Below are 23,253 nucleotides of genomic sequence, written 5' to 3' on the forward strand. Positions count from 1 at the left end.
TCCAACCAGAGATCCAGATCCTAACAGAGGGTCTAACTACAACCAAGGAATGGAGCGACAACCAGACCAAACGTAGCATCTGACGAGATAAGTCGATACATTTTTTAGTAGAGTAGTTTCTTGCAATCTACACCCTCAATCTAACTTCGGCATGTGCTGAATAATTGGTGATATTTATGAATTAATTAAGAACGTGTGTGAAACAAAGTGAAGTGTGAGATATTTAAGGCTATAAGATAAGATGGCAGTGTAGAATTAGAATTCTATTATATCATATACAGACTACCGCACTTGCATACATACAGTAGAAACTAGCATGAGTAAATGAAAGAAGTGTTACTTGTGAAGACCTAATAGCAATGAGTCTATATAACTAGTGAAATTTCGATTAATCTCGTTTACCTGTACAAAGATTACGTCACGAATTTACCTGCACGACACAGATGAATATAGTTAAGTTACGTATTCCTTTCTTCATAGAAAGAGGGCATTGAACTCAAACTGCTGTTTTTAAGATAAAAGGTTATTAAAATGCGTTTATTACAAGGCAATTCTAAAATGTTTGGCATATAGTTTTGGGTGTAATCGGCTATATGCGTACGGCAATATGTATGCCGGTGGTATGATAATGTATATTTGAATGGTGTTGAAATGTGGTTATTTCTTGGAGCATATTAAGGAATACTTGAAATATAGATGTTTGTTTATATTCTGCGGTAAGAGAAAGAATTGCTATTCGCCGAGGAAACGTTGTGTTAGATTTACATGAGGTGAGTTTCTGTGTCAAATGGAAAGAATATGTCAAAGTGTGAATATCGCGCAGATGACCATTTTAAGGTAAGATGGACATGTATTATGGTAGAATTGTGAATCGTGACAGTTTTTATCTGACATTGGTAAATGGCATGTACCGAGTACAAGAGAGTTCTTTAACATACGGTTTACTAGGCTCATGAATATGTATACATGTGATATTCTTTGGCGCGGTGACGTTTCAGTATAATACGTATTAATTTCATTCTGTACTGTCCATACGAGTTGTGTAGCTCGTACACATGAGAGATATTGAGTAAGAGCAGTTAGCTAAAGCACATTGAGCCGTTGGTGGAAGAGTGTGTGGATCGGAAACTACTTGAACAGTTAGATAGATGTTCATTTCTTTTCACGCAGATATGATTTCAATTGAAGTGTTTTAAATATAAAGAATAGGATAATGGTTAGTTAGGAGCCATATGTCGTAGGCTCTAGGGAGGTATTGTCTTAGCCCGTAAGTTGTTATTTATGCGTATTCAAGATAAGTGACCAAATAATCAGAGTTCAGATTTATGAATGGAAAATTTGGAGAACAGTTTTACGATTTCATACTCACGCAAGAGTTTGTTTGGGAAATACATACGTAAAGATATGATCAGATTTACATTCGCAATCTGACTTTATCCCATTTAATTTTTATTACGTTTCAATTTAGCAAACCATCCATTTTTATCACAGTGAGATGACTTAAATGTGGTGAGAATAATTTATATAATTAGCGTGACAGTATTCACAACGAGTATTTATATGGAGACCGTGATTGCTCAGTGATCTCTTGAATATAATTGGAGAAAATCAATTACATTTCAGAACATGGCTATAAATATAGAAGTAAATAACTAATATGAATTTGAACATTAAATGAGAAAGAATGTAAATAATTTAAAGCTTAATTATTTTACTTTTATTTGAGTCAGCGCTAACTCTAATCCTTTATGGTTAAATATTATTAAGATAATACTACCCAGAATTCATATTAACTTACATTGAACATGATTTATTCAATAAATTTTCTTATATTTTTCTTTTAGAAAGTGCCTGTGTTTTGAATTCCTTTTGGGTAACGGCTAGTTTGTAAGTTAGCTAATAAGTTTTGTAGATATAAGTAATTGATGAGCTTGACAAAAAGAAAGAAATTCTTTTTGAGGTTTTCGGCCACAGGTCCTTACTTGAGCGTATAGGTATTCCCATGATGTGCATCTCAACAGACCGAGTCTCTTCCGAAACCACGTAAAAAACAAACCCATATAAAATCACAGATTTTATGAGCGATAGATAGAATACCCTGAGAAGAAATTGAGTTACCGGGAGAACTTGGCACTGACCGCTCGATAGGCGGGTGCAAGTTAAAATGGCTGCCCAATCGTGGGGCAATTAATGAGAAAGGTACTGGAAATGGTCGCCAATAGCAAGTTAAATGTCGCACTAACGTGAGGCGATTAAAGAGAAAGACACCGCGGGAACGTCAAGTAAAGGACCGCCTAAGGCAATATTATTTGGCACCACAATGTCAAGCTCGACGAAGAGAAAGACACCGCGGGAGAGTAAGAAATAGTCCGATAACCCATACTACTTAATTGGCAGTCCAGTGTTGAAGCTCGAAATGTAGGTATCGGGCAAAGAAAAAGAGTCACCAATGTATTAATTTATTTAATTACTGCCACATTGTAAGACCTGCTGAAGAGAAAGATACCGTGGGAAGCTATACAGAAGCGAACTATGTATTATGAGCAGTTGATATGGTTGTTTAAGGTGAAACTTATCCAATCATGAGACGTTATAATGAAGAAATGACGTAACAAGGAGAATTCCCAGGAATGTAGCAGTCAATGGACACATGATAGGAACGATACTAGGAAAAGAAGATGGATGTAGATACAAGTCTATTAGTAGGAATAGATATTGATAAGGAATTATTGTTATTTATTAGATGATTGCTTTCTTTTAACGACAATAATGAAGGATAGGGTGATTTTAAGTATATATGAATTGACACTTAGTTGATTTTAACTATGATAAAAGCTGATGGCCATACATGTAAATATTGGATGCCGCATAGCGGAAATTTAATTTCTTTCTCTCGTAACATGTTCCGAAATGAGATCAAAATCATAAATCTGAACTCGTGGTCTGGTTGTCGATGGTCTATCTGGTGGGATGGTGCCGATCTCCAGGAAGGTCCATCTATATTATCATTCAGTGAATAAGAAAAACTTTACACTAGTGCATTAGGTGCAAACTTTGAACTGCTTTGAACTTAGTAGACTAAGAAGTTGTTGTTTGTGTGATATTATATGTGATATTCTATGAACTTAGAGAACTGTTAGGCAAATTAGAGAAATTTTTAACAAAATAGAGAACTTATTAGAAATTTAGAGAGATTGTAACGAATATAATGAACTCGACAAAAGATGGCAACACAAGGAAGAGTACAGACAAGAAGGGAACAAGAAGAGGAAATGAGAAGAGCACAAGAAAAAGAGGATGGAGCTCCATTATGGTTCCAAGAATATTTGAAAAGACAGGAAGAAGAAAGACAGAAGGAGAGACAGGAACGTGAAGAGAAAGAGAAGAAGCAAGAAGAGAAAGAGAGAAAGTTGGAAGAAGAAAGACAGAAGGAGAGAGAAGAGAAGGAAAGAAGACGGACAGAAAAGGAACGAAAACAACAAGAATGGTTTAGGGAATTTCAAAAGGAACAAGAAAAGAAACAAGAAGAATGGCAACAAGAACAACGCGAAGAAAGAAGAAAAGAACATTATGAATTGATGCAAGAGTTGCACAAGAAACAAGAAGAATGGCAACAGAAACAAGAAGAGAAAGAACAGGAACGGGAATCAAGATTCCAGAGATGTTGAGATGAGAGAGGAAAGAAGAGGGGATCAGCTGAAACAGAAGGAATCTTTAGAAGAATTCGTTAGGAAAATAAAAGATGAACACAAAGGGATGATCGATGAGTTAAGCAAAAAACAAGAAGAAGCGACTGAAGAAACAGCGAAAACACGGTCGGAAATTTATGAAGTTAAGAACGAAATTCAAAATATGCAGACGAGATTGACCGAAACCTTGGAAAATAGAAACAGAGAGATGCACGAGGAAATAAATAAGATAAATGAAAAGGTAACAGAGAGCCAAGAAACCATCAGAAAATTGGAAAGAAGAAAAGATAAATGATATAACAACTGGCATGCAAGGATTAAATCTAAGGCAACAAGACTTAGATGAGAAATATGATCAAGCTGCAAGCAAAGTAGCTCAGAAAATAGACGAATTGAAACAGAAGATAGAAGACAACAAGGTTGAATCGGAACGGAAAATCGAGAGGACAGAAGAAGAGATGAAACAGATTAGAAGGGAAATACAGGAGATAAAGGTGGAAACACACACGGCGAAATCTATGGCTTCAAGCTCTAGCGATAGGCAAAGAGCAATAGAAGTACAAATTAGTGAGAGAGAGAACGCACCTTCAGGGATAAGCGACCCAACTAGGAGAGATATCGAACTGTTAAACGGAAGTAACCAGAGTGAGGGAAGTACAATAATTAATATCATTAAAAACTACGATGACCGCCCGAAACATTTCGACGGCTCGGCTAAAACCTCACCGAAGCAATTCCTTAGGGACATTGAGGAATATTTTAAAGAAGGAAAGATTCAAGAAGAAAAGAAATTGCGCATTATTGAAAAACATCTGGGCGGGAACCCAAACATTTGGTTCCAGGCTTTCAAGTATACCTTCCACAACTATGATGAGTTTAAGGTAGCCTTCCTGAGAAAGTTCTGGGATCCTGAGATCCAGCAACAGCTAAGATTAGAGCTGTACTCGAGGAAGTTCTCGACTGCTGGCCAAACTCGCTACAGCGATTTCTTCTCGTTCCAGTTTCATCGTTTTCAAGACTTGGATTCTCCGCCTAGCGAACTGGAGGCGATTAAAACCATTCAGAGGCAATTGCCACTTGAAGTATAGCGGCCTCTGACATACAAACTGCCATTGACATGGAGAGACGATTGAGACAGATTGATCTAACGTCAATGTGCTTAATAGAGAGGAACCCCAGAAATCTTAGACAAATAGAGGCAGTTAATACAATTAGTCCCAAAATCACCAACCGCGGAATAGATAAGGCTGATGAGATTAGGGCGGAAAATTGTATCAGAGCCCAAGACAAGGAACCGAGGAGATGTTATTGCCAGTACAGTGGAGAGCAGCATGGAAGATGTGGGCAATTAGGAAATAGAAATAGTTTCCAGTATAGGAATAATACTCGATATGGGAACAATAGAAGTCGACCATATCACAGGAACAGGAGGCGATACAATGAGAGGAGAGGACCAGCCCAATATAGTCAAAACGAAGAGAATAGGCGATATGTCCAAGAGCTCAGGGAACAGAGACAAAACAGGAGCCGATGGGAGGAAGCCATCAAAAACAAGGATATAAACGGCGACCTCGAAGGCACAGAAAGTCTCGAGCTTCAAAATTATAAACGAAGGAGACAAGAAGAAGGCTGGAAAGAGCAAGAGAGCCAAGGGAACACAGACAATTCCCAGCCATCTGAGCGGGGAAAAAAAATGCCGATGGCGAATTAACAAGTCAAGAAACTGTAAATAATGAACCGTTGGAAAATATTGTCAAAATTCGCAGTTGGGTAGTAGCTCAGATAGTTCACTGGGACATTCAACCCGAGGACTTAATTAGAGAGGATACCTGTCACGAAACCCAACCTCAATTCAAGTTACCAGTAATAGTCGTGAGAGTGTTCGACACCAGGTTGTACTGTTTAGTGGACTCTGGAGCCAGCATAAGTGTAATGTCACATACCTTATTCCAAGAGCTAAGCCAGAAAATAGAGATACCGACCATACCTGTATCTGGCGTAAAAATCCGAGGTATCATTCCAGACAAGTCAGTAGAATGCAAGATACAAGCTTACTTAAGTATAAAGATCGGAAAATACGAATTCTAGCACCCGTTCATGGTTATGAAAAAAATAAAATACGTCATATTTGGGATAGACTTCATGATAAGTTCTAGGATGACAATTGACATGGAAAAAGGAGAAGTTCGATTCCCGGTAATAGAAAATGATGGAAATAGAACCGTAGAAAGAATCCAAATTAGTGACACACTTAAAGAGAACGAGTGGTTGAAGATCGAGGGAAAAGAAGTGGATCTATTGGACGGAGAGAGCCTAGGACTAGAAGAAAAGGATCTTAGCACAGAAATAGAGCCGGAATTGATCATGAGAATTGAGGAAATCATTGCAATTGAAGAGGAAAGCTGCGAAAAACCTGAGATTTGGGAGGCTATTACTCAAGCTGCGGTCCCAGCAGAAGAAAAACGAACACTGTACAATATCATAAATAAATATATTGAAGTTTTTAGCGATAAACCTGGGCAAATTCCTAACTACAAGTACAAATTGATGGTTACTGACTGGACGCCATACAAGGGAAAAATATATGATGTGCCAGAGAAATATTTCACTGAAGTTAAGCAAATCATCGAAGAAATGTTAGTTGATGGATTGATCGTGAAGACCACCACTCCATTCCTAAATCCCATAGTTATTGTAAGGAAAAACAACGGAAAACTCCGTTTGTGCCTTGATGCTCGTAGGCTAAACTCAAGACTAATTCCAGAGTATAGTCAGGCTCCCAAGATTAAGGACATTGTGAAGAGATTTCGAGGTCAGAAATACTTCACGAGTATGGACTGCACGGCCTCATTTCACCATATCGTCCTTGAAGAGAAGTCACGGTTGTTAACAGGTTTCATGTTTAATAACCAAACATATGCCTATTGTCGCCTACCCTTTGGGTTGAAAGTCAGCTCGGCAGTATTGATAAGGGCACTAGACAGGAGCCTAACGAGTGAAGTAAAGGAGTTCGTAAATTGCTATGTCGATGATCTGGTCTTTGCGAGCTCTACCTTCGAAGAACACTGTGTCAAACTGGAAAAGCTATTAAGTAACTTACAGAAAACTGGCTTCAAAATAAATCAGTCAAAATCCAAATTTTGCCAAAGCCAAGTGCTTTTTGTAGGCCACGTGATTGACGGAGAAGGGATAAGACCAAATCCTGTAAAAATTAAGGCTATATGCGACTTCCCGAGGCCGACAAAGGTAAAGCATATAAGGCAATTTCTTGGGATGACTGGATTCTTCTCAGACCATTGCGAAGGTTACACAGAGACGGCTGCACCATTACAGAACCTCCTAAAGGTCAACAACAAGTGGAAGTGAAATGATGAGGCCGAACAAGCTTTCATCAACATGAAAGAGCTGATGAAGAAAAGTATCAAACTGGGATATCCTGATTATCAACAGAGATTCATAATTCAAGCTGATGCATCGCACGTTGGTATAGGAGCTTGCCTATATCAAGAAGATAACAAGACCCAAAAACGAATTTATCTGGCGTTTACCAGTAGGAAACTCAGAAAATACGAACAACACTATACCACTACTGAGCTCGAACTACTAGCGATAGTGCACGCATTACATCAATGGAGACGTATAATTTATGGGTACCCAGTAACGATAAGGACAGACCACAAGGCGTTGACTTTCGGGTTGAAAGCCGTTATGATCAGCGAAAGGATAACGCGATGGATGTTATTCACGCAACAGTTTGACCTAAAGATCGAACATTGTAGTGGAAAGCAAAACATCCTTGCTGATGCGTTAAGTAGAAACCCACATGAAAGTGAAGAAGATGTTCTAGTAATTGAGTTGGATACTCGAGACGAACAACTGCTAAGAAAGTTGGAAAATTTGAGAGAATTTCAGGAATCCGACCAGAAATTGAAGATCATCATCGATAACTTGGCGAACAGGGAATCAGCGCCAGAATTCACAAGGAACTATGAAATCGTAGATGGGATACTACTGAAAGTAGTGGACAAGATCAACCACAGTAAAAGAATTGTAATACCAGAAGAGCTACAAAGAGAATTAATCTGGCATACCCACAAGATGACAGGACATGCTGGCATAGACAAGGTCATTGGAACGATAATGGAGAAATTCACGTGGGATGGATTGCGAAGATCAGTCAGAAACATAGCAAAAACATGCGATGTGTGTCAGAGAGTAAATCATAACAATTACGTATGCGGTCATAAACCGATCCCAATTATACCATCTAGAGCTCAGGAAATTTATGCAATAGATATCTTTGGAAAGTTGCCCACTGCTAGGAAGGGAAAGAAATATATACTAATGGTTATCGACATATTCTCTAAATATATTTCATTGCAAGCCATCCAGAGAGCCAATACCAAACAAGTTATACACGGCCTCATTAATAAGACATTTCCTGAAATGGGAAAACCTGAGAGGATCCTCACTGATAGGGGAACACAATTTACCTCAATTATGTTCCGTGAACGAATGAGAAATGAGGGCATCAAGCATACGTTATGCTCAGTTCGTCATCCAGCAGCGAATCCCGTAGAGAGGTATATGAAGGAGATCGCTAAATTCGGGAGAATATATTGCAGTCAACAACACTGGAAATGGATAGATATGCTCGACATCATAGCAGAAAGTTTGAACAATACTGTTAACCAGTCAACTGCCCAGATTCCTAGCGTAGCCCATAAAAATGTTCACCCACAGCGAACTTGGGACAGCATTTTTACTATGCAGCTAGAGAAAAAGCCAGATCCCCAAGAAATAACTCAAAAGATCCAACAGAGGCTCAAGGATCAATCCCAAAAACGATTAAGAAGAGTACGGAATAAGAAGTTCCATGCACCTTTCAAGCAAGGAGATCTAGTTCTAGTCAAAACTGCCCCAATATCAAATGCACCAGCAAAAATACGTGCTAAATTTCTGCCGCTATACAATGGACCATACAGAATCGAGCGCGTGCTTGGATATAATGCTTATGAAATAGCAAGTTTAAATGGCAAATACCGTAACATACACAATGCATGCAACATCAAGCTTTACTTTCCAGAAAATCAGCATATGAAATCAGAACTTAAGAAACAACAAAGCCTAGAACCAATAAACGACCTACCATTATAAAATACGCCAGGAGGAAGGATTAAATATCTTTATTAGGACTGAAGGAATGAAGAATATCAGCTGTTGAGTATACGGTCACGGGTGAAGTAAACAAACTAGTACAACAAAGACAGAATCGATATTAAACTGCTGATATTCGATAATCGAATAGCTAGTATCGGAATGGCAAAGAATATACGAGATGCAAAGTCACATTTGAGATTCAAGTTAACAATGAGAAAATATATCGTGACCAATATATTTTCTTCGTGACGGGGGATTAAATGTGCCCGTTCGCATCTCGTAGACCATTTACAAAATGGCGGCGTAGGAAGGTATGGCCCATGCGATCTATTAAGGCAATGAACTTCTTATTAATACGACATATAGGAGACCATGCACGTCACGGAACAGACTGATTTGGAAGACACTGCAGGACAGTAGAGGCTCATTTTGAATTGTTTTAAAAAAAATATAGCAGCGGAATGATTGTTTAAAGAAATACTCTAAAAATTTCAACTGCAGAAGTAAGACGCAAATACAAGCCTAGCTTTACATCTGAAGATTATCCTAAACTCCTAAGGAAGATATTGACTGTTTTACAATCGGCGATAACATCTGATAAAATAATTTACCGGCGTATGTTATAAAAGAGACAAAATATTATAGAAATAAGCAATTCATGGTGAGATACGTTTGACTTGGATCCGGTGAGCAACCACTCTGCGATTGAAGAAAAAGGACTCACCATATTGCAGAACTTATAAACTTAATATCTATATACGGAGAATTTATTCCATTGAAATATATATATAATATTACATGTAACATGAATTTATTCCAACCGAAGAAAACTTCGTCGTTTAGAATAGCAGTAGAACTATGGAATATATCATGACTGATTGCTCCGCAAAACGAATTTTCTACGTTGTCTGCAGATTTGGAATGATGACTGCTTGCTAAATCTACATGATGGACTGAACTGGGGATGAGCACCGGCCAGCCAGAGGACCAGCTGATGAGGATTGGACCGGCGAGCCGTGTGACCAGCTGATGACCAGGAAGACGTTATCCAACCGGAGATCCAGATCCTAACAGAGGGTCTAACTACAACCAAGGAATGGAGCGACAACCAGACCAAACGTAGCATCTGACGAGATAAGTCGATACATTTTTTAGTAGAGTAGTTTCTTGCAATCTACACCCTCAATCTAACTTCGGCATGTGCTGAATAATTGGTGATATTTATGAATTAATTAAGAACGTGTGTGAAACATAAAGTGAAGTGTGAGATATTTAAGGCTATAAGATAAGATGGCAGTGTAGAATTAGAATTCTATTATATCATATACAGGCTACCGCACTTGCATACATACAGTAGAAACTAGCATGAGTAAATGAAAGAAGTGTTACTTGTGAAGACCTAATAGCAATGAGTCTATATAACTAGTGAAATTTCGATTAATCTCGTTTATCTGTACAAAGATTACGTCACGAATTTATCTGCGCGACACAGATGAATATAGTTAAGTTACGTATTCCTTTCTTCATAGAAAGAGGGCATTGAACTCAAACTGCTGTTTTTAAGATAAAAGGTTATTAAAATGCGTTTATTACAAGGCAATTCTAAAATGTTTGGCATATAGTTTTGGGTGTAATCGGCTATATGCGTACCACAATATGTATGCCGGTGGTATGATAATGTATATTTGAATGGTGTTGAAATGTGGTTATTTCTTGGAGCATATTAAGGAATACTTGAAATATAGATGTTTGTTTATATTCTGCGGTAAGAGAAAGAATTGCTATTCGCCGAGGAAACGTTGTGTTAGATTTACATGAGGTGAGTTTCTATGTCAAATGGAAAGAATATGTCAAAGTGTGAATATCGCGCAGATGACCATTTTAAGGTAAGATTGACATGTATTATGGTAGAATTGTGAATCGTGACAGTTTTTATCCGACATTGGTAAATGGCATGTACCGAGTACAAGAGAGTTCTTTAACATACGGTTTACTAGGCTCATGAATATGTATACATGTGATATTCTTTGGTGCGGTGACGTTTCAGTATAATACGTATTAATTTCATTCTGTACTGTCCATACGAGTTGTGTAGCTCGTACACATGAGAGATATTGAGTAAGAGCAGTTAGCTAAAGCACATTGAGCCGTTGGTGGAGGAGTGTGTGGATCGGAAACTACTTGAACAGTTAGATAGATGTTCATTTCTTTTCACGCAGATATGATTTCAATTGAAGTGTTTTAAATATAAAGAATAGAATAATGGTTAGTTAGGAGCCATATGTCGTAGGCTCTAGGGAGGTATTGTCTTAGCCCGTAAGTTGTTATTTATGCGTATTCAAGATAAGTGACCAAATAATCAGAGTTCAGATTTATGAATGGAAAATTTGGAGAACAGTTTTACGATTTCATACTCACGCAAGAGTTTGTTTGGGAAATACATACGTAAAGATATGATCAGATTTACATTCGCAATCTGACTTTATCCTTTTAATTTTTATTACGTTTCAATTTAGCAAACCATCCATTTTTATCACAGTGAGATGACTTAAATGTGGTGAGAATAATTTATATAATTAGCATGACAGTATTCACGAGTATTTATATGGAGACCGTGATTGCTCAGTGATCTCTTGAATATAATTGGAGAAAATCAATTACATTTCGGAACATGGCTACGAATATAGAAGTAAATAACTAATATGAATTTGAACATTAAATGAGAAAGAATATAAATAATTTAAAGCTTAATTATTTTACTTTTATTTGAGCCAGCGCTGACTCTAATCCTTTATGGTTAAATATTATTAAGATAATACTACCCAGAATTCACATTAACTTACATTGAACATGATTTATTCAATAAATTTTCTTATATTTTTCTTTTAGAAAGTGCCTGTGTTTTGAATTCCTTTTGGGTAACGGCTAGTTTGTAAGTTAGCTAATAAGTTTTGTAGATATAAGTAATTGATGAGTTTGACAAAAAGAAAGAGATTCTTTTTGAGGTTTTCAGCCACAGGTCCTTACTTGAGCGTATAGGTATTCCCATGATGTGCATCTCAACAGACCGAGTCTCTTCCGAAACCACTTAAAAAACAAACCCATATAAAATCACAGATTTTATGAGCGATAGATAGAATACCCTGAGAAGAAATTGAGTTACCGGGAGAACTTGGCACTGACCGCTTGATAGGCGGGTGCAATTGATTGATTGATCTTTATTTCGAAACGTATCTGGGGCTGCGTGATGTATGTTCGAAGAACTGGGTACGTCAAATACATCAACATTTCTTTTTCTCCACTTTGGACCCAAAAATATTGGGATGAGCAAATTATGCAGAGGTGTTAATTATGCAAGAAAATACGGTATTTATTTATGTTGTGAGTCTGAACAGAGTTATCCTTAGCTTACAGTATATATTCTGAATAACTGTATAATGGATGAGTGAATGAATGAATGAATGAACTGTACTCATACATGCATGAATGAATAAACAATCCTCCCTCCCCTTCACGGATAACCATCAACTGGGGAGAGAGCCCTCATTATTGTAGGAATGAATGAATGGATCAATGACTGAATGCTCTCAGCATACAGCTACAGAACTCCAGCAGCTCATTATTTACATGCAGTCATTGTACGACATGGAATATCAAATGAACTTTTGTCTGCCCTTAAAAAATCCAAATACCTCTGCCGGGTTTGAACCCACTACTTTGGGATCCGGAGCCGACACACTACCATTGATCCGCAAAAGGATCCTGTACAGGAAGATAAGAACACATAAGATAAACACAATGAGAGGTCAGTGTGCGAAGAGGGAGCAACAGAAAGAGGAGGGAAGGACAAGACGAACATGAAAACACAAGGCAAGGACAATCTTCACATCTTCATACACTGCAGACTTCAAATAAATGTTCTATACTTGAACATATCTCCTCTTCCCACACTAAGCTGTCATTGTTTTTATCGTATTACGTTTCCTTTTTAATGTTCCTATCTCACTATACAGAGTGGTCGGAAACAACGCAAACCGAGTTAGAGCGTGACCACCGATAGAGAAGGCCACAGCATAGGAGCGTGAAGTCATCACAGGTGGTTACACGGAGACCATTCTCCCGTTAGGCAACATGAAATTGCCATATAGCTATTAATAAAACGCGTTGCACTTGCACACGTTCTTAATTATGTTATGTTTTAATTTGGAATGTAGCAGGTAAATAAACCTAAGAAAGTATTTTCGAAATATCATCTGCAAAGAACATAAATAAAACATGATTTCCAGTATATATTCAAATCAAGATTTCTTACGCAAAATAATGTAGGCTAAACTTAAGCAGTATGTCCACAATAAATAAATTAAATAAATAAATAAATAAATGACAACTGAAAATAAAACATGTTCCCTTGACTCTCTAGACTCTCTAATAAATTCATAATAGTTGTTAGATATTGTCAATCTGCCATAACTGAAGAAAGTATTGAATATGAGACAGTTTGTTGATTAATCATTCAGGACACATATTTTGACAGGTATTTCAAGTTTTTATACTTTTAGTTGTAAATTTGCCTTGTACCATGAAGTAGACAAAAGTTAGGGTGACAGCGAACACAGGTATTTCAACTTCCTGTATTTTTCAGTTATAAATGTTAGGTAATTCATAATTGTATAGTTAATTTATAATTCACCACAATGAATATTTGTTTCCTTATTTGAATAATTAATGTAAATCACATCTCAACATGCGCTTCTCAGTTTTGGTCAATACTGGGTTATGAAGAGCATTGACTGCCCAACAGGACTCATGAGTCCCATGCTGTTTTTGTTACCATATACTTTTTCTTTCTGTAAATTACTTACAGTGTATTAACATTACATTTAACAATATTCAACATTGGTCAAGAAAGGCTTAGTTGAGTTTCCAATATAAATAAAGCCATACTGGGAGGCCAAGTTTTTCTCTAAACGAAGGTTCATTGATGAGTTTGTTATGTACCGATAATTTTGTACACAACATATTTATGTAAGGGGGTATGGGAAAAATTATATGGATTTGTATTGAGTTAATATCCTGATGAACAATTACTGCAAAATAGTGAAAAGTGAAAGGTCTTTTAGAACAAAATAAGCTCATGTGACATCAGAAAAAAATCCATATTGTCACTTGAAGTTCAATAAAGCATGGTAAATGAAATGTTTGTAGTGGTACTGGTAGATATTATCTTGTTATGAAAACCCACACTGGCTTAATTAACTACATGAACTACCGGTATTACATCCTTTGAAGGGTCAATGATAATCACACTCAAATAGGTCATAATGTAAAACAGGCCTACCATAACCTATCAGAATCCAAGTTAGCAGTAAGTTATTAGGTTTGTTTCATAATGGTATATTTGTTGCTAGCCCTATGGCCATGCTTATCTTATGTAACCAGAAACAAAGCTAACGCATTTAGGTACGTTACATTTATTTTATAATGATCACTTTTCTAACTAGAAAAGTGCCAAAGTAATAACAGGCCTGGTTAAGTTTACAGTAAATCTACCGATATGAGGAATAGGCCAACAAGATAAAGTGATTTTTTAATAGCTTTAGAAGTACCAGTACTGTAAGTAAACATTATTTCAGGAATCTCGAGAATGAAGATTTACAATTTATTAAAATTTGTATCCACCTTATTCAATACATTAAAATGTTGTTAGGATGAAATTACAACATATATTTTATCAGAACTAGTTTCAACGCCTTTTTTGTGTCTTCATCAGCTGATATACATTTTATCTTAACAACATTTTAATGTATTGAATAAGGTGGATACAAATTTTAATAAATTGTAACCCTGGTTCAATACGGATGAATAATGAAATTTATTAACTTAAATGAAGATTGAGGTAAGAACTCGGAACATTAAACTAAGATGTTCTCTACCGATACCGGTACTTGTTTTAAGGTTAGGGGGCACAGAAAGTGATGATTTCCATTGTACATTTCTAAAGCATAGAAATATTCCTCAACAAGTTGGTCCAATTTGTACAACGTTCCTTTAGACTTACCTTGCTGTATGGAGCTGGCGGAAAATCTTGTTTAACTACACCTATCCAATTCTATATTAACTCTGGTTCCTTTTGGAAGTTGTAGACCATTACTTTCTGCTCATTCCTGTAATTTCCATTACATCTGGACACCGAGCAGCAGTGTGCCATGTTTGAGTTGATGTATATTACGCAACTCGTTTACAGAATTGACAAAAAATGCAAATATCACTCATGTAAATGCAATGTAACTCAGCACAACTTTGTCACCACCATTAGATTCCGTGCATACAGAAAACCCAAGATTCCTTGCGCACGGTGGTAGTAGTGTCACCACTCATGATGACATCACTCATAGCTCGCCAGGCAATGCTGAGGCCTTCTCTATCGGTGGCCACGGTTAGAGGGTTGGTCATACTGATAAACAATTTGAAAGAAATACAGTGAAACCTCGTTAGTGCATTCCTCATTAACATATTTTCCCGCTTAGCATGTCGTAAATTCGAAGTCCCGATTCTCATCGTATTAAACCTCACTTATCACGTCTCAAATTTTCACTATTACCGCTTACTACGATCACATTTTTCCAAGCCCTGAAATTGTTGTTTTTCATCCCTTGTGGAAGGAACGGGATTTCCAACTCGGGTAAGAGCCCTCGCTGCAGTTGACTGATAGCGGGAAATTGCACGAGAGAACAAATATGAAAACTCATTCTGCTGGGGCTTATAAAATAATAATGTACTGAAAAGTGTTTAAAAGACCAAACAAAAAATATGAAAAAATTTGAATGGGTCCCATAAAAATATCAAAGTATTATTGCAGATCACACTCTTTCTAACATTTGTCTGTTCTCTCGTGTTCTTCACACCTTTTAAAACTTTCTTCATGTACAGTATTCACTGTACACGCAGATATATGAAGTAAAATTCCATTATGCAAAAATACATCAAGGATAATTTAATAAAACCACCTATTCAATACATACCATGTTTAATGTGGTTTGAATCTACATGAATTTGTAGAGACTTATCAGGTACATGTTTCACCCTTTTTTTTGGCATCTTCAGCCTGTAGACAACCTTAAGGTCAAGATTCTGGATCTTATTTAACCATACATAGTATGAAATATGAACATTAATGTTATACAATAATAACCTCTTAAAATGAACATGCCACAACAATATTTTTTTTAATGTGAACAATATATAAATGTGAATGAATAAATTAATGGTATTTTAACACAATTAAAACTTCTCAGTCCTATTCTGATTTTTAAAAATGTCCAAAACTTAAAATGGATCTTCACCTAACATGAGAACCATTTGGATAACAATGGCCTAGGCAAAGAGTATATTCATCCGTGGGCTCATGTGACCTACATAATTCATTTACTCAATCTTGACAAAACCAATGTTGAATGTGTTGTCAATCACAAATTGAGACTTAAAAACCGTTTGTTTTATGTAGACTTGATAAGATTGTTTAAATCTACATTAAATTTTGTAATGAATGAAAATATAAGCATCTCGGTTTCCTGTCATATGTGTTGACAATGAATTGTGAAGAATACAATCTTTGGTTGCTTCTTAGTTTTTGAGCTGCTGCTTAATTGTGAAGGAACGTCCTAGACACTTAAAAACGGTCTCGTAAGAATAATCATTCCTGTCGATATATTACTTGGCCTTGGGAGGGATCTTACATATCAACGGGAATGATGTTATGTTATGTTTGTCATTGTTTTATACAAGAGCATTATTTGAATAATGTAAATGCACCTTGTCGGATATATTTCTGAAATACTGTTTTCCATGGCATTTGAAAAGTTTAAACTGAGAATCAAGGTGATTGCATGCATTAATGGGTCTTAGAAGTGCCATGGCGGGAAATCGTACAAGTATAGTCACTGTACTGTTGTAATGTGGGCAGAAGCGAGAGACTTTCTCCCCTCGTCATAGGAAAGTTCGATAAGCCGCGATATTTTAAGGGCATCGGGTACATTCCGTGCAAGCACAAGGCATCTAAAATGCATATAGTACAGTAATCCAATGAATAAAGCACTTGCACAGGGGAGCCAGTATAGATTTCTCCTCGTCTCTGAATCATGTTTTCCTTCTTTTGATTTCAGTGCGTGAGGTTATGTTTGACGGTGAGTTATCCAAGTGCATTATTTAAATGCTGTAAATGCACCTTGTTGGATACATTTTGGAAATAGTTTTTTCCATGACATTTGAGAGCTATATACTGTGAATCAAGGTCAACTGCATGCAGTAACGCGTCTTAGAGTACATTGTGAGGCCACAAGGGTTGGCATTTACGAAGTACGTGGTGGCGGTTAATTCGAAATCACGTAATTCGAAGTCCGATTTTTGCGTCCCAACGACTTCGAATTAACGAGGTTTTACTGTACTCAGTTCACGTCGTTTCCGACCACCCTGTACATCGCTTGGGTGATCTCTTGATTGTTCCTTTCTATAATTTATATAGAGAGAGAAATGTATCTATAAATAATGCACATACAATGATCACTATTTAATTTAAGGATCATTACCGGAAGAGCTGCAAATGTTTCCTCGAGGGCAGGTGAGGTGATGAGAATGGCACCTTTTTTGATGGTCTGTCGAAGGAAGCTCCATATTACAACTTGGTGTTCAGTGTCCATAAAGAAATCAAACACATTGTTTAAAATAACCACATCAGCGGCTTGTACTACGTCGGGACGGTTTATAACGTTATCCTCCACAATTTCAATGCGGTCCTAAAAAAACATACATCAGACATTAGTAAAACAGATAAAATAAAAACACCTATTTCACCACCATATATTTAAACAAGAATAACAATAAATCTATTTCCTCAGTTGAAATCCTACCAGAGGTATGAGTCAAGAGACATCAGTCGTATCAGTGCGATTGTACCTTGTAGGTGAGACTCTGATTACTTGCAGGAACTCAAAATGTCTCTAATACCATCAGCACTGTCTTAGAAGAATGCTTCAAGTCAAATGGCAGGAACATCGAATGAACATCAGTGATTTGGAAGACACCACTACCAGGAGCACATTGAGACAAGACTAGCAAACATAAACTGTGATGGAATGGCCAGCATGCCTAAAATACATCTTCCAAACCAAGCAATGTATTCTCTACTGAAGGATGGACAATGTACGAAGGCGAATCAAAAAGTAAGTTACACTTCCAAGTTACTACCATTTATGAAACCACATACACATAGGCAGCACAGCTATGTCAACAAACAATGTAAATTCACTTTTCCACATAGTCCCCAAGAGACTGCAAACATTTCTCGGAACTTTTTAATTCCAGACGCGTAGAAATCACCTCCAGCACTATGTAAGCACCTGAAAACAGCTGCTTTCACCCCCCCATCGTTTCAGAATCCTCGTCTACCAAGAATCTTTTACAGCTTACCGAACACACGATATGGTAATTCTAAATTCCCATGGAGGGAATTAGATATTTTTCCACCAATAGAGCATATCAAAAATCAGATCAAAAATTAGATGTATGGCTTTTCAGGCGTTTGCTCTATTAACCAGCATTTCGTCTTAGGTCTGACACTAGACTCGTCAGAGTGGGATGTGTCAGACCCTACCCACTTATGCTGGGGTGTATGCAGGTGATAATCGCATGGCGCTAAGTCTGGACGATATGAAGGATGATGCCATACCTCCCACTTGAATCACTGCAGCAGTTCAGACGTTTGGCGCGCCATGTGAGGTGTTGCGTTATCCTGCAACAAAATCACACCGGCGTTCAATTTTCCCCTCCACTTTTCTTTAATTGCCTTACACAACCGGTTCAACGTTTGACAGTACGAAGCTGACCGAGTTGATTGTCGTGTCTTTCGGCATAAATTCCACGTGCACCACACCCTACACGTCAAAGAACACTGTCACCATTACCTTGGCCTTCTTTCATGGTGGTGATGTGGTGTGCACCCATTCCTCTATGTTCTCTTCGTTTCAAGGGCGAAGTGGTGAACCCACGTTTCATCCTCATCCTTCATCCTCTGTAATGATTCATCGAGAAACTTGTTGCCCTCCACAGAATACCATTGCAAAAATGCCAGTGACGATTGGAAACGTTCCTAGCGAGCATAGGTGGGACCCAGTTTATGAAATCCAAGGTGCTGGTGAACACTGTCATACAAAATTTTCAGCATGCTGGTAATTTCATGCAGTGTTATGCGCTGATTCTCTCTAACAATCCCATCCACACCGTCAACATTTGCGATGATACTGGACGTTGCGGGCCAGCCTTCGCGATATTCGTCCGCGAGATCTGCGCATCCAGTGTCAAACTGCTTACACCACTTTACAATATCTGGGCGAGAAATTGCACGCTCACCATATACAGCAGTGATTTTACTATGAATGTCCGTGCAACTGAGCTGTTTAGCCCAGAGAAATCTGATCATTGCACGTACCTCCAATTTGAAGTATCTTACTTTATTTAAGCGACTTGTCTTCAACTTCTACACAATTTTGGGACTTCAAATTTATTAAATCGTGTTGTGACTTCGCGTCTGGCAGTGTTTGTAAGCTTGTTTAATAAACTCAGTTCAAGAATTCAGATCACAGTCTCCACGACTCTCAACGCTCACTTTAAAGGCATCTAATAAAATCTATACTATAATAAATGCCCATGCTCCCACTAATGATAAAAACAACTCCTCAAAAGACCAGGAGGAAACAGGAGAATTTTGGGACCTATTGGACCAGACCATAGATAACATCCCCAAACACCATATAAAATTATTAATAGGTGACTTCAACGCTCAACTAGGCAGAGAAAGAAAATACCGTGACATCATCGGAAAATGGCCAGCACACAAGAAAACAAATAAAAATGGAGAGAGACTGGTTGACCTGTGTAGAAACCATAATTTAATCTCAAAATCTACATGTTTTAAGAGGAAACCTCAAAAACTCAAAACATGGAAACACCCTGACTACACTAAAGGAGAATGGCAACTGGACCACGTCTGCATGGACAAATACCACCACAAAGAGATCTATAACGTCAAAGTCCTCCGAGGAATAGACACAGGTTCAGATCACTACGTAGTTAAAATTAAAATTAAACTCACTCCCCAGAGGAGACAACAAAAGCAAGCCCTTAAAACTAAAAGAAAAATAGATCCTACCCAGCTAATCAACAACAAAAATTACCAGAAAGCAACTGAAAAAATAAAAATCACAGACAAACTTGAAGACTTAGTACACAACCTTAAACAAATTGCAGAAGACCTAGCTCCAATTAAACCACGTAAAAAACACCAATGGTGGAACAGTGAATGTGATGAAACAGTGGAGAAAAGACATCAGGCATGGCTATTACATCAGTCCCAAAAGACAGAAATATCCTATCAAAAGCTAGTAAAACAGAGAAAAGAAACTACCCAAGTCTTAAGAAGAATAAAAAGACAACATCATAAGGACACCCTGCAGTTAATTGAAGAACAGTTCAGTAAAACTAAATCAAGGGACTACTACAAAACCTTCAGAAAGCAGCTCCAAAAATATGAACCCCCGACCCTACTGATGAAGGATGAAGATGGTAAGCTGGCCCATAACAATAAAGACAATGCAGAAATTCTGGCTAAACATTTCAACAAGCTTTTAAATTGTGAGGAACCTACAGAACTCCTTCATTTGGACACCAACACCCCGATAAAAACATCACCAGAAAACATCAATCCCCCCACAATAAAGGAAGTCTACCAAGCTCTGAATAAATTAAAAAACTACAAAGCGCCAGGAGAAGATCAGACCTTTGCGGAAATCTGGAAATATGCAGGAACCTCAGCAAAAGTTGCCCTCCATCAACAACTTGTCTCTATCTGGATTAAAGAAGAACTACCAGAACACTGGACAACAGCCCTCATTCATCCTCTGCACAAAAAAGGGGACAAAACCGACCCTAATAACTACAGGGGAATCTCTCTCCTAGACATAACATACAAAATATTTTCAATAATCATCCTTAATAGGATAAGTTTACAACTTGAGAAAGAACTAGGAGAATATCAAGGAGGTTTCAGACCCTGGAGGAGCTGTCCTGATCAGATCATGAGTCTTAAGTTGATAATGGACTATAACAGGAGAAGAAACAGAGATATGGTGATAACATTTGTAGATTTCAAGAAAGCTTATGATTGCATCCATAGAGAATCTCTGTTTAAAATTTTAAGACACCTTGGACTACACCCCAAATTAATAAACATGATAAAATTGACTCTCACCAATACCAAGTCAAAAGTGAAGTTTAGGGGTGAAACATCAGAGACATTTGAAATTAAAACTGGACTACGGCAGGGAGATGGGCTCTCACCACTATTATTTAACTGTGCTCTAGAAATGGTAATGAGGGAATGGTTTAGAAAATGTCCCCCCAAAATAAAGATTGGCCGAAAAATCAAAACAAATTGCCTGGGTTTTGCTGACGATTTAGCATTACTAGCAGTGGACATAAAAGAAGCAAAAACCCAGATATCAGAACTTCAAAACATTGCAAATAAAATTGGCCTCAAAATATCATTTGAAAAAACAGAAATTATGCCCCAAAAACCAACACAGCTAAAAGAAGTCACCATAAATGGTAATAAAATCAAAATAGTAACTCAGTTTAAATATCTTGGAGAAGTAATAACACATAACTTAAATGAAAAAATCTCAATCCAAGTAAGAACAAATAGATTAGCTAAAGCACAAAAATTAACATGGGATATCTACAAAAAGAAATGTCTATCAATAAATTCAAAAATAAAACACTACAACACAGTTATAAAACCGGAAGCTACATATGCAGCAGAAACACTCTTTTACCTGAATAAACAATCAAAGACTGACAGACTTCAGAAAATTGAAAGGAGGATTGGAAGAACCTGTATCAACAAAAAATATCAGAAAGATGGACAGTGGCGGTTAATACCTAACAAAGTCGTGTACAAAGAGCTAGAACCCATTACAGATACTATGCGTAAGAGGAGACTGGGATTCTTTGGACATATCATGAGGATGCAGGACTCAAGACTTCTGAAACAACTAGTACAACACAATCTCGTCTCAAAAAATACCACAACAGGATGTAAATGGATCAGAGAAGTAAGAGAGGATCTGAAGGAAATAGGCCTTACAACAGAAGACACCAAAAATAAGATAAAATTGAATACAAAACTCAAGAATACAAACCTCCGCTTTACCCTTACACAAAACAAACCAACAACACGCACATTTTCAACTGAGGAAAGGGCACGAAGATCGGAGCGTCTGAAGAAGTACTGGGAGGACCGCAAAGCCCGAACAATCCCTTCAAAGAGACCTGAACGACGGACTGACTAAAGTGATCCTATGTGGTCATAAAAGAAGAAGAAGAAGAAGAAGAAGAACTGTTCACCTCTTCTCGTAAACATTTTAAGACACAGTGCTGGACATTGCGTGTGTTGTGCTACTCTTCAGGGACTTGCGCCTTGCTACATATAAGTGACTGGTCCTCGACTTCTTCTGGATTTTATGATTTAAAATCGCGCAGTGCTAACCCCTATTGTCTTATATTGCTTCTTGAACTGCTTTTGTGAAAGACTTCACCTTTAATTCTTTGTTTTCATAAGCATTGTTTTTGTATTTTTAATCGGCTGATGATGACCCAGATTGGTGGTCGAAACCGGTACCACTTGTAACCAAATAAGAATGAAACACTACATTTCTTATTTACTTGTATTGAATAGGTTGAACCACTTAATTTCTTATTTCAATTTAATTGTCACATTCAGCACAGTCAAACACTCAGGGAGGGTCAGCAATGGAACATTCTCTTCTTTGTTACTTAAGGTCAACTTAATCAATACTTGTTTTATTTGTGATGCGTTACAATTGGTCAGTATATGTTTCGCCTTGTCTCAAGCCACCATCAGCTGACAAATAATTCATAGTAAAGCATAATCATTCTCTTATAAACTAAAATGCATACATTAACACATTCACATTCATGGTCGGATTAGGTTTCAGACATGTAAAATACCATATCCAACCTTAGCCCGGTTTGAATTCGCACCAACTTCTTACGTTCAAACATACTTTAGATGACACATTATATCAGTCTGTTGGTAGGTAGCGGGCAGATTTACTACAGCTTGGGGTAATTTCCCAGATTATGGGAGGTATGATCTAAATAAATAAATGCCAGTCCCCAGGTCTCCGAACTGGCCGTTTGGAATTCAAGTGGCATTGAGTGATATAATGAATAGTCATGACAAGTAAAAAATCGGACTAGATCATCTTGTGAAGGTATGTACAAATTTTCAGATTTTTAGGATTTATAGTATAGCAGTGATACTACATGTGTT

The 23,253-nt window shown here is 37.4% G+C and overlaps 1 protein-coding gene across 4 annotated transcripts in view; it reads right to left on the reverse strand.

Annotated features, from left to right (window-relative positions):
- Nucleotides 1-23,253, reverse strand: part of LOC136883536 (uncharacterized) — a 55,334-nt gene that overhangs the window by 14,436 nt on the left and 17,645 nt on the right. For all 4 annotated transcript variants that reach the window (XR_010861265.2, XR_010861264.2, XM_067155902.2 and 1 more), the window contains exon 6: nucleotides 17,435-17,641. Coding sequence is in view for 2 of the 4 variants with exons in the window: in XM_067155902.2 (XP_067012003.1) it covers nucleotides 17,435-17,641 (207 nt within the window). In the remaining 2 variants the exon portion in view is untranslated. The remainder of the gene's footprint in view (nucleotides 1-17,434; nucleotides 17,642-23,253) is intronic.

Source organism: Anabrus simplex, chromosome 11 (assembly GCF_040414725.1).
Source record: "Anabrus simplex isolate iqAnaSimp1 chromosome 11, ASM4041472v1, whole genome shotgun sequence".
NCBI lineage: Eukaryota > Metazoa > Arthropoda > Insecta > Orthoptera > Tettigoniidae > Anabrus > Anabrus simplex.